This window comes from Microcaecilia unicolor, chromosome 4 (genome assembly GCF_901765095.1).
Source record: "Microcaecilia unicolor chromosome 4, aMicUni1.1, whole genome shotgun sequence".
NCBI classification, from domain to species: domain Eukaryota; kingdom Metazoa; phylum Chordata; class Amphibia; order Gymnophiona; family Siphonopidae; genus Microcaecilia; species Microcaecilia unicolor.
In genome coordinates this window covers 206,355,380-206,368,607 of record NC_044034.1, presented here as the reverse complement: position 1 = coordinate 206,368,607, position 13,228 = coordinate 206,355,380, and the positions used below count along the sequence as shown (strand labels likewise).

At 46.8% G+C, this 13,228-nt stretch overlaps 1 protein-coding gene across 1 annotated transcript in view; it reads left to right on the top strand.

The window, feature by feature from the left end:
- LOC115468960 overlaps positions 1 to 3,756 on the top strand; it is an 81,012-nt gene extending 77,256 nt beyond the window's left edge. The window contains exons 15-17 of the mRNA XM_030201158.1: positions 2,047 to 2,222; positions 3,402 to 3,459; positions 3,695 to 3,756. Of these exons, the coding sequence (XP_030057018.1) occupies positions 2,047 to 2,222; positions 3,402 to 3,437 (212 nt within the window). The 3' untranslated portion in view covers positions 3,438 to 3,459; positions 3,695 to 3,756. The remainder of the gene's footprint in view (positions 1 to 2,046; positions 2,223 to 3,401; positions 3,460 to 3,694) is intronic.
- Positions 3,757 to 13,228: the final 9,472 nt, after the last annotated feature.

Here is a 13,228-nt window from a genome sequence, read left to right as displayed (position 1 = left end):
ACGCCGGTGGGGAGTCAACCTAGGTGGCAGCCGATACCGGTACCGCGTCGGAGACCGCACCACGGACGATGAGCCTACCGTCGCCTCTCTCGACGGTACCGACGGCACAAGCACCTGCGGTACCGAAACAGACGGTACTGACGGCGCAAGCACTGAGGGTAACGGAGATTGGTGCAACAGCTCTCCCAGAATTTCTGGTAGAATGGCTCTGAGGCTCTCGTTCAGAGTGGCTGTAGAGAAAGGCAAAGGAGCCAGTACAGGCGACGATGCTAGAACCTGCCTGGGGTGAGGCGGTACCGGGCTGTCCGGAGAAGAGCGCACTGACACCTCCTGAATGGAGGGCGAGCGATCCTCCCGGCGTCAGCGCTTCTCGGGAGCCGAATCCTTCGGCGTCCCAGAGCTCTTGGTACCATGTCGGGAGGGTGACCGATGACGATGCTTCTTAGCTTTTGCTTGAAGTATGCCAACGGTACCCTCCGGTACCGAAGAGGAAGACGTGGAATTCACACTCCTCCTCGGGGCCGGGTCCGAAGCAGGTCGATCCCGGGGGGCCTGCAGAACAGGAGCCCTTGAGGCAGGTGGAGACCCACTCGATGGTTCACTGCTACCAGCATGGGATCTCTGGACAGTCATTACCTGCGCTCCAGATGTCGATGAACTCTCCGATACCGACAACGATACCTGCGACGACCTCGGTACCACTGGCTCCGTCGATACCGAAAAACAGGACCTAGCTCCGAACAGAACGTTCCACTGAGCTAGTCTCGCCACCTGGGTCCTCTTCTTTAACTGGAGGCACAGCGTACAGGCGTTGGGGCGATGATCAGCTCCCAAACACTGAAGACACGAGACGTGTCTGTCAGTGAGCGAAATTGTCCGGCTGCACTGAGTGCACTTTTTTAAGCCGCTGGTAGGCTTCACGGACATGGGCGGAAAACTCACACCAGCGAGGTCGAACGCGATGGTGCCTGAAAAAGGAACACCAAGAAAAAAGGGGAAAAGACCCGCACGGGCGGCCCAAAATGGCCGCTAATGAAAAACAAACAAAACTTTTTTTGAAAAGAAAACCGAGTAGACTCAGAAAAAAGCGCTGAAACTGGCGAAAACACGGAAAAATCTGCAGTGAGGAGGTCTCTGGGGCAGAGAAGCAGCAAAGCAGCGTCCTGAGCCACGGAAAAAACAAGACTGACGAGCACGCTCGTGTTTGAGCGGGAAGACGGTCGCGCATGCACAGTGCGCACGGAATCGCGAGGCTAGCAAACTTTTGTTGCTAGGGAGATTCTCTGGTCCTGGGGCTGCCGTTGGATGTCTCCCACATGTGAGAACAAGCAGCCTGCTTGTCCTCGGAGAATTATCTGTATCACATTTAGCAGCTGATAGATTTTATACATTTTAATTGCTCGATTAATCCTGATTAAGAGCCTCTTTTATCAAGTCGTGCTAGTGCCTCCCCGTGTGGTAATGCCAACAAAGCCCATTCACTTTGAATGGGCTCTGTTGGCACTGCCGCGTGGAAACCACTAATGTGGCTTAATAAAAGAGGCCCTAAATGTTTAATCACAAGATTAATTGAATAACGTTTCCAGTTTCTTTTAAAAACTTGTAATTCCTTCAGGCACAGAGAGTACAAACTAATTATCCATAATCCCTTCACTCTTCCCTTCCTCCTACACCATACTGTACTGCACCCCCCCCCCCCCCCCATCTCTTTTCTTTTCCTCCTGCCCCCAGGACCAAAATATCTCCCCTCTCTCTTCCTTCCCACCCTCCTTGCAAGTCCGGCATCTATCCCTCTTCCTTCTTCTCCCACAGGTCCCAGTATCTAATTTTTCCTCTCCCCTGCCTCCACTTTGTGGTCCAGCATCCATAACAACATGATCAAAATTAACAAAAGTTCTTTACACCCTAGTCATTGAGTCCAAACACTGCCCCCCCCCCCCCCAAACACAACAATATCAGCCTCACAAAACCATGACTAATTCTATCAAGGCTGCTAGAGAGGACTTGGTGAAAAAAGCCCCACTCCTTCTCATATCCTCCTTTTAGGAATTGACCTACGGTATATAAGCAGAGAGGAGCTGAAGAAGCTTCTGGAGCCAGCACCAGACCAGCTGGAGGCCACTACATCACCACTATCCTTCACTGCCATACAGCCCCAGTATCAGAACAGGAGCACCTCTCCTTTCCCTCTGTGCAGTTTGGAACAGGGAGACGCATCAAGGGTGAGTCCTGAATGTAAGATCTCCTTACTGTACAATGACCACTGATCCCTTACACCCAGCCTGAGGACAGCAAGCTTACTTCATAAGCCTTGCTTAACAGAGGCATTCAATGGCTTGTTAGCATTCCATCTAACTTTTTCTGGAGGTGTGCCTATGAACTATTATAATGCACAGACATGTGGAGTTGCACAGTCTGATGGAGAAGAAGTTTCCCCATCATGTACTGGTTCTACCTACCGCTGCTGCTGACACCATCTCTCCACTGTTCTTGTTTTGTGTCATTGCCATATCTTTGGTATTTTATCTGTCTGTAAGCCACAGTGATGTATAGGCAGGGTGAGTGCATGTCAAATTTTTCTGGAAATTTTCCACTGAAAATTCTCTCCACCAGCGACATCTGTCTCCAGTTATTTTAGAAGGAAATCCAGAGAGAAGCCTTGTGAGCCTGCACTACTTGTAAAACCTTAAATTTTCCATTAATTGGCATTTGCATGTGAAAGTGCTGGGGCACCATTCTATAACACTTCAGGGCACACTTAGGCGCCAACAGTTATGACTGCCATTACAGTTGTGCCAATTGTTGGTGCCCCCCTTTAAGTGCACTGATGCTGACATGCTAGTAGTCTATAATGGCATCTTGGTACTCAATGCATGGCAGCGAGGCACCTAAATCTTGATGCCAGTTTATAGAATTGTCACCCTAGTATAAGTATGTGAGGGCAATTCTGTAACCTAGGTCAGTGGTTCCCAAACCTGCCCTGGAGAACCCCAGCCAGTCAAGTTTTCAGGATATCCATAATGAATATTCATGAGTTAGATTTGCATGCAAATCTAATTCATAAATATTCATTGCGGCTTGAAGAACCCACTAGCCCTGATATTGCAGTCACCACCACATCCTCTCAGTTTTTCAGCTGGTACAGTTACCAACTCCTCCTATACTTCTTCAGCTGGTAGAGCTTAGGGAACTATGTTGGCCTTGCAGATCTGACTGCCAGTTCGACCTTTTCTTCTTCAGCTGGCATGGCCTGGGAAATTGTTGATCCCTCTATGACACTCTCTCCCTAGAAGTTACCACCCTGTCCAAATGCATGGGTTATACTCATTGTTTTGGCCCTGGTAAGGAAAGTAGGTTTATAGGTGAATAATCACTTATTATGGTTCTTCTTATGTTTGCAGAGTCAAAAGCTAATACAGGGATTGGACAGGAAGTAACATCACTGCAAGAAATGCCCAAGTGAGTGACTCTATCATAGGAATTCATCCCCCATTCCAGTTCATGGAGTATTGTGAACTAGCTTGTCCTATTGGACATAGTGCACAGTAGTGTATGACTCAGCAGAAAGGTCATGAATTGGATTGATTTGGTAACGATTCTAAGATATCTGTTTTGCCCTCCATTGTTTTCAGTGTGTTCAACCCCTTCCCTTGTTTTCTTGTCCTGGTTTTCATTCACTTGCTCTGTATGACAGGGGACAAACTGAGATGCTCCTGGACGTTTTCCCCCACTCTGCTGAGGACCTCACTTTGATAGGTAATTCATTCCTTTCTCTATCTCCCCTTCATTCCACACTAACTTCACAAATATCTACATGTTTAGGAAATTCATGGGTAAGACTGTCTTTATTCACTATCTTGCAGGATTGTACCTGTCTTGTGATCAAATTTCCATCCCATAGTAACATTCTGTGTCCTTTAGCAGATGATGCCATAGGAAACAATCGTCAGACTGAGGAGTCCTGCTTAAAGCAGCAACTTGAGGTACCTGATTTGGAACCAAGCAGGTGCAATGGACGCAGGGTCAGGTAATGCATTCACTAGTCATCTTGGAGGATACTATGGTTGTAACATCAGTTTCCTGGAGGATTTGATGGGAGGAAGTACAGTGGTCCATGAGAATGAAAAACAGGAGCGGAAGTAGTGGATGTTCTAAGAATAGTTTGAATGGCATTCTCTATTCAACTTACCTCGTTTCCTTCTCCTTATGTGTTCTCCTTTCCTCTTCAATTCTCCTGCCTGGATTTCTGTATTGAAAGCTTAATTGGAACTGGATTTGGGAAAGTCACTGATGGGTTAGGATGTGTCCTCTTCCTTTAAGCGAATACCTAAATTGATTCAAATTGCTGAGCTTTGAGAATGTTTGTTCTGGGTTCTCCATAAAGCATACTTCACATGAGCACAGTTTAAGGCTGGTAGAACTCCCACACCAGTGTGCTGGTGGAGAAAATACTTCCTATTATACAGTGTAGGATTGTACACTTAATCCTCTTTTCTTTCTGAATATTCTCAAATGTCTAGTTCCTTTCATTTTCCTGCTTCCTCTGACATGAAACAGCCTGACCGGCTTGTGGCACTTTAAACTTTATTAGCTGATTATGATTAATGGGTGACCAAGGCAGCTGACATTCTCCTGATTCATCTGAACATTTAACTTTCCACAGCCCTGGATATAACTAGAAAATAATTCATATTTCTTCCCTGATTTTGAAGTATTTTAACAACCCTGTCATGATCCAATAAACATTAACCACTGGTAAGTATTCTGACTTTGCTTCCCACAAAGCCAGGGTATGAACACGGACTCTCCAGCTCCAATAGGATGGCAGATCTGGACTTGACCATGAACATAATATACATTTTTTTGTCCAGCACTGTTAATTTACAAATTAGCACTTTCTGGTCTTTTCTCACCACACCCACCCCTATAGGGATATCAAACAGTATAAATTCAACAGGTAAATTGACCCTCTAGCCCAATAAGGTACCTAAATAGAGTGCTTATTGGGCTAGAGGGTCAATTTACCTGTTGATCATAGTATATTCTTTGTGAACGCTATGTAAATGAGTTTAATGCACAACTCTGCGTGTCTGTGTAGACAGATATAGATACCAACATAGATATAGTCTTCTCCTCTTCATTTCTGTGGGCTATTTAACCCCCCCCCCCCCCCCCCCCCCTTTTAACAAAGCTATGCCATGTGGCTTTGTAAAAGGTTTGTTCTAGTAGTCTTCACCACCAAACCTGCACACACTGCCCATCTTGAACAGTAAGAAACACCCACAGCAACAGCTTGTGATTTCTAGAAGAGCTGTACTCGCTTTCTGTTCTGCATCTCTTGTTCCATACTTTCACCAGCCTCCTGGTCATTTCTCCTGGTGACTTCCCTTGCAAGGCCTGGCATTTACACCAACGTTTGGCAGGTATAAATGTGCACTTATTGCGCCTGACTTTTGGCACGAGCCAAGCTCGTATTCCGTGCCAAGCACTCTTTACTATCTTAGCATGGATCATAATGGCGCCTAACTTTGGGTGCCATTTACTGAATCTGGTCCTATGTGCCAGGGGCGTAGCTACAGGTGGGCCTGGATGGGCCCAGGCCCACCCATTTTTGGATCAGGCCCACCCAGTCTCAGTGATCCACCAATCAGTTGCCAGCTAGCTGCACACTACTACTCAGCCATAGTACTCCAATCACATTAGCTCAGCCATATGTAGGAAGCAGAGAAGTACCCCCGAGCTAAGCCCTGCAGCTCCGGTGCTATATTTTATATTTTTTTAATTTATCAGTGTTACAGGCCTCCAGCAAGCAAACTATCAACCCTCCTCCTGCCTTGTTTGCTACTGCTCGGGAGTCCGGCATTGGGGGGAGGGATCCACTTCGTGCTCTTAGGGCTGCTGTTCTGCGTCTGTTCCCTGCAGCTGCTGCCTGCTATGTTAATTACAGGCAGCTCCTCTAGCCTCTCTACTCAATGTAACTTGTCTGCCCCTGCAGCATGGGTGGTGAGAGCACTCAGCACAACGATTCTGCATGACTGGGGTGAACTGAACCTGTGGCAAAGTCGGGAGCCCCACCAGCTAGTGCTGCCTTTAACTTAGGCGTCTTGGCTGGCCCCGTCCTGTGTAGCTGGGGATATCCGGGCACTATATAATATTCCTGCCTCAGACCCAGGAGTGTGTCAGTAGCCTCTGTAGTGGCACTGACGTGAAGCCTATTCCCCTGTGGCCAATCTCCAGCACTGCACCTCCACGTGCACACTGATCAAGGTCAGTAGACTTCTCTGGAATTGCTGCACTGGAAACTTCACTGTACTGTGCTCAGGTTGAAAAAAAAGTTTTGTATTTAATGCTGGTGGGCTCTGCAATGTCCAGTTAAAAAAGAAAATGTTTTATATTTCATGCTGGTGGAGGTGGATGATTGGGAAGGTAGGGGAGATGTCAGACTATGGGGAAGGGAGGGGGGGAGGGAGGAAAGGGTAGGCTGTTGCCAGAATATGAGGGGGGGAGGGGAGGGGGGAGGGAAGGGTTGATGCTGGGCTATGGGGGGGTAGGAAGGGCAGGCTGATGCCAGGCTACAGGAGGGGTGGGGGAAGGTAGGGAAGGGCAAGGCTGATGCTGGACTACAGGACAATTTCTAATTTTTGATCCTTTATTCTGAAATTGGTGAGGGTTTGTCTGTGTTCTGCATGCAACCCAAGGTGAGAGATTCTGCTGGCATGTGGTTTGTGTGGGGATCTATATGAGTCTGACTAGTCTGTCTTTTCCAGTGGGACAAGTGCTGTTGTGTATATTCACAGTTATTGGTATTTGTGTGTTCAAATTTGGTGTTAAGGTTTGCTACATAGGCTCTGGAAAGCTTCTTCATAAGATTTAGTGTTACTTCACAAAGAATCTGACAATGAAGGGATTTTATGTTGCTATTACAGAGGTCCTACCAGAAGTTTAGTACATTTTTTCTATGGAAAACTGTAAGAGGAAACATCTTAGCTGTGGACTGTGACAGATCTGCCGAGTAATTTTAGACTGATGTCCAATTTGCCATTTTTATTTAAAGTGTTAGAAAAGGTGGTTTTAACACAACTGCTTGATTTTGTTGAGAAGCAGGGGGTTCTTTCCGAGTTTCAATCTGGTTTTAGGAAGTTCCATAGTACAGAAACTGTTTTGTTGGAGATGATTGTTGGAAATGCCATATAGTTCTAATAGACCCATGTGCCGCCTTTGATACATTTGGAGGGGCATTTTTGATATGATGTCTAAATCCATCTTTGGATGTTTTGCTGAAAACATCCAAAACTCAATGGAACATAGAGATTTTCAAACCAGAAAAACTTTTTGGTTTGGAGAATGACCATTTCCTAGATGTTTTGTAGAGCTTTTGTGCTCAGTCTACCCAATATTTAAAACCATTTAATCAGCCAGGAATGGCTCCTGTCAGGTTAAATGGCATTTAACCGGCTATCTGGCAATATTCAATGGGAGATCGCTAGTTATTGGCGGTTAGTGCTTAGCAGATTACTTAGTTATATTGCACGATACAACCTGCTATCTGCTAATTGTTCAGTGCATTGGTGGCTAAGTTTTGTGGGCAAATTAGGCCACCAAAAAGCAGGAATATCTTTGGTCAGTTTAAACTTAACTGAATATCGGCATGGCCAGTTATGTTTAAAGTGGCCAAAAATAAACCAGATATTCAGTACCAGTCACCGGCAATGGCCTGACATTAACCCTTTAGTGTTCAATGTTCCCGTAATAAGCCATATGGGAACAGATGATGGGAACATTGGACACTAAGGTTAAATATCCAGCTCAGCTAGCTCCTGCGGTCTGACTATTAGGCCATAGTGCCACCCATATTAACTCTGGGCCCACCCAAAATTGCGGTCTAGCTACGCCACTGCTATGTGCATTATAGTGCACACTCTCTCTATGAAGAGTTAGTTGATTTTAGTTGTGCTTGCTATACCACCTTTGCAACTGGCATATAAGCAATTTACACAGACTAAAAATTCAAGGAAACTGAAAGGAACTACAGTATCAACATATAAATGACAAGTGACCGACTCACCCGCAAATGCGCAGTAGAGACTTCCCTCTTGTCCTGCCCTCGCGTCAAGACGCGCTGACGTCAGAGGGCAGAACAGAGAGGGAAACGGAAGCTGCCCACTGGAGCCTGGAGACGAAGCAAACATCACCGGTGCACCAACCTCCACCCCCCCATCCCTGACATCATCGCTGCCGCCGCTCCCCTCCGTATCGGGCCCCCTGCACTGACATGACAGCACCTCTCACCTCCGTGTGGAAGCGCTGCAGGCAGCAGCAGAGCGATCTGCTGCTGCCTGCAGTGCTTTCACACGGAGGTGAGAGGCGCTCTCATGTCAGTGCAGGGGGCCCGGCACGGAGGGGGGAGGGAGCGGCGGTGGCGAGGAGGGTAGCTGGACATGGGGCAGGGGGGAGAGAGGAGGGTTGCTGGACATGGGGGGAGGGCGGGGGGAGGCCAAGGGAAAGAGGAGGGTCGGTGGACGGGGTGAGGCCAGGGGAGACAGGAGCACTGCTGGACATGGGGGAAGGGCAGGGGAGAGAGGAGTGTTGCTGGACATGGGGGTAGGGCAAGGGAAAGAGGAGGGTTGCTGGATATGGGGGGAAGGCAGGGGAGAGAGGATGGTTGGTGGACGGGGGAGGCCAGGGGATACAGGAGGGCTGCTGGACATGGGGGGGCATGGGAGAGAGCAGCGTTGCTGGACATGGCTCAGGGGAGGGGAAGGCAGGGAAGAGAGGAGGTTTGCTGGACATGGATGGATGGAGGTGAGAATTATTACATTTTGCAAAACACAAATCTTGCCCGTTTTAACGGGCTTAACGGCTAGTTCATATAGAAAAGATAAAAGCCAATCATACAAGCTAAAATCAAAGGGGGGGGGGGGGAGGACAGGACCAAAACAGGGGAAAGAGGGGTGAGAGGGAGGGAAAAAGAAGGGTAGGGTAAGGTACTCCTGGAAATGAAATAATCCAAAAGAAAAAAAAAAAGGATCAAGTAGTACCAAAAGCTACCGTAAAAAGCCAAGTCTTCAAGGCTGCTTTAAATTTTTCGTATAACTTACTTCTAATACGTTTCAGAAGAGAGTTCCAATAAAAGGATGCGGTCAAAAAGAAGACACACAGAGGGTGCACTAGACATGTGTTGGAAACTAAAAGAAATTACAAACAAAAATTTTCTGGGTGCCTGTTCCTATTATAGTGTCGTCTCTAACGTCACACCATTCCCCAGAACTTGTGCCATGGAGGGCAGCTACTTATTTCTAGTCTAGAAGGTTCCCTCAGCCAGCAAAAGGCTGTAGGTTTGATAGTAAATACAGATTCAGTCCAGTTTCCTAGCAACAAGTGTTTTGTAATTATGATGCATGATGACCACAAGCATAGCCAGGTTTTGATGTCAGGGTGAGTATACCTTTTGTAAAATAGGTGTCAGTGTGAAGCAGAAGGTCTGATCTCCATAGGCGCCATTTTATTCAAAATTCGTTTGGGGGAGCAGCCACTCCCCTTACACCCCACCTAGCTACAACGCTTATGATGACATCTTAAATTCCTGTGATGTACTCTTATTTTCTGCGCTCACTGTGCTTTATCTTTATTGTTGAAACTGCAAAACAAAAAGTAAAACAAAACCTAAATACAAGTATTATTATTATATATTACACCACAGATTTGATTTGTGCAGTTGTGGTTCTACCAACAGGGCTGGGCCAACCATTAAACAGACTAGGCAGTCACCTAGGGTAATAGCTTCTGGGGAGGAGGAGGCAGCACAGAGCAGCTGCATTCAAAGCAAACTGACAACTACACAAATTCAAAGAACCATCAGTGTATATTTTTATTTGGAAGGCGGCGCACACGCACACCATTTTAGGGCATGATGTCTTCTGGGGAGGGGTAGAATAGAGGCTTGAAGGATAATTGAAAAGGGGCATAAGGCTTGCATAGGGCTCCCAATATCCTTGCACCAGCTCTGTCTACCAGCGATTTAAGCACCCCTTTTATGGGGACTTTACCATTTTCCCAGGTTTTCTGTTATTTTAGGAATCCTAACATGGTCAAATACATCCTGACCATCAGCGTTGTTTCTTTGTTTTTTTATGGGAAGTGAAGGTTTGCTTGCTTGTTTTAGCATATACTGGGTTTGACACCTGGTATTCCCTAGTGGTCTCCCATCAAAGTCCTAGCCAAGTCTAACTCTGCTTAGAGAGACTCTATACACCAGTAAACACCTTGGTTACAGATGGGGATTTGAGATCCTATTCTGGGCTAGTTTTACTGCCATAGCAGTATTATCAGCTCAAATGCAACAGCTGTTTATCAGAATAACAGAGAGAGTCATGTAGTGAAGGGCCATAATGGGAATAAAATGTATTTATTATATTTATATTCGCCCACAGTCACACTCCTGGGTAGTTTGCAATTCAATAATATATAAACAAAAGAAACTACTAGTAATCGTATGCCTAAATAAATGGATTTTTGCTAATCAGTCTATATAAATGAGCTTGGACCGACTCACCCACAAATGCACAGTAGAGCCTGAACGTTGAGAGAGCAAAAGTCCAAGCCCCGCCTCCACCAGCTCCAGAAAGGAGGAGGAGTCAGAGGCGGGGCGAGGGGCGGAGAGTACAGAAAATAGCCCGAACGTAATGCAAACATTCTGTCTCTCACACACATGGAACTTGGAAGGGGAGGGAGGGTGGAGGGAAGGGCGGGACGTGTGAATCGGAGGGGGAGGGAGGAAGGGGGCATGGAAATAGGAGGGGGAGGGAGGGGGCGTGGGAATCAGCTGTCATGAACAACAGCGTCGCAGTCATAAGGGAGGCTCTAGGGAGGGAGGGAGGCCAGTAGCAGGAGCACTTGAACTCAACCAATAGGGAGGAACCCTGACAGAAACATCAGATACAGCACTCAAAGCCGCCCCTGCATTGAAGCCACCCGCAGCACCCATTGCAGAAAGTCAGGAAGAATCAGAGGAAGAAAATGGCGCTGCCTCCGCAAATTTTGGACGCTTCTGCAACGGGCAGTTAAGGACGTCCAAAAGTGGATGTTTCTATGAGAAAGATGTCTTTCTCATAGAAACATCCAATTTTGGTTGTCCTTAACTGCCCATTGCAGAAGCGTCCAAAATCTGGACGTCCTCTACTTCCCCGTCACAGAAACATCCAAATTTTGAACGTCCTCAACTGCATTTGCATGCTAGCAGGCCCCCATTCCCCCCAATGATGCAACCCCCCCCCCCCCCTCCAGCAGGGCCGTGCCAAGGGTCTCTGGTGCCCCCCTGCAGACTATCAGTTGGCGCCCCCCCCCCCCCCCCCCACCAGTTTGGCACAAGATGCAAAGGAAATAGGAGCTGAAAGATGGAGTGCAGATCTTTTCAAGAAGGCATACCGTAATCATCCATCTAAACACTAAATAATAACACTACACAGGATCTATCACCTCCCCATCTCAAATCCTTGCTTAAAGCCCACCTCTTCAATGTTGCTTTTCGGCACCTAACCATTGACTAACCAGGAACCCAGATTGCCCCAATTTGATTGACTGCATTCTTGTCCCTTAAGATTGTAAGCTCTTTTGAGCAGGGACTGTCCTTCTTTGTTAACTTGTACAGCGCTGCATAACATAGTAGCGCTTTAGAAATGTTAATAGTAGTAGTACTATACAAACCGAAAGCCTATCACATGATTGATTACCCTCCTTGCTACCTATATTTAAGCACTACCACTTCAAACCTCATGTCGAATAGAATCTCTCTATAGCAGATGACTACTGCTTATCATTTAAAATCCATTTTATTACTCATCAGCTTATCTTCCTTGTCCTTTCCTCCTGCCTTGTCTCCCCTCCTCCTCTCCCCCCCCCCCCCCCCCCACAGAAATTTCCTCCTTGTTTTTCCAATCTTTCTCTTTGCCTTTCTGTTCCATCAGTTCTTATTTTCCTTTCCTGCCCTTACTCTCCCCTCCTTCATTCCTCCCTGATTCTAGCTTGTTCTCCACCCCCCCACCCCCACAGAAATTTCCTTGCCTGCCTTGTCTTTCTTTTCTTCTTCCCCAGCCGGCCTGGTGGTTCCAGTTCCCCCACCCAACCTGCAGCCTCAAATGTACTTAAAGTAGGCCCACCACGCCACGCCAGCCAGCAGCCATTATAATGAAAAGTACAACAACAAGGGCAGGCAAAACCTTACCAATGATGTCCAGTCCACGCCACTGCCACAGAACAGCAGCGGATCCAAGCAGCGCGGTGCCGGCTCGCCTATCCTCTCTCCTGTAGGGCAGCACTAACGTGGCGTCGGCACTCGGCTTCGGCAACACCCCTCCCCCCCATAGGCGGTCGGTGGCCCAACTGTTTGGGGAGGCTAAAGGGGCGGGTTAGGAGTGGGGCTGGGGTGGAGCTTAAATCCATAATTGTCTGATCACACACAGAAAAAAATAAATAAATGTCACAATTAATACCTTTTATTAATTTAGATATTAGTTATGTATCATATGTCAAAGAATAAAGTGGTTGCTCAAAGCATATACTAACCACAATCGCTCAACTGCAAAACACTATGCACAACTTTGTGCAAAAAACACACTCTGAACCTTACTGTACCATAAATATTACACTGGGCAGAAACTAATACACCAATATACCACCCATACGGAAAATGCAGACCGTCAACAATATTGAAACAAGGGATCATAATATCACAATTCTCATGTAGAGCCACAAAACATCCTAATTCATGTTTAATGTGGGATAAAATGTCATAAATAAGTAAATAAACTTTTAATGTTGAACACATAATTCTCAAGTGGACATATTCCAAACACTATAATGAAAATAAAATGATCTTTTCTACCTTTGTTGTCTGGTGACTTTGTTTTTCTGATTGTGCTGGCCCAGTATCCGATTCTGCTGCTATCTGTCCTCTTAACTCCGTTTCCAGGGCTTCCTTATTTGTTTACTTTCCGCCTTTCTTCTTCATTTCTTGTCCTCTGCAAACTTGACTGTCCAGTGGATCCAGCTTTTGCCTATTTTCTTCATCCATGTGCAGTTTTTCTACTCTCTTCCTTTTCCATCATCTCATCTCCTTCCTCACTCCACCCATGTCCAGCAACTCTCTTCTCCCCTGCCCTCTCCTCTCCCCTCCATCCACCCATGTCCAGCAACCCTCCTCTCCCATGTCCAGCAACCCTCCTCTCCCCTG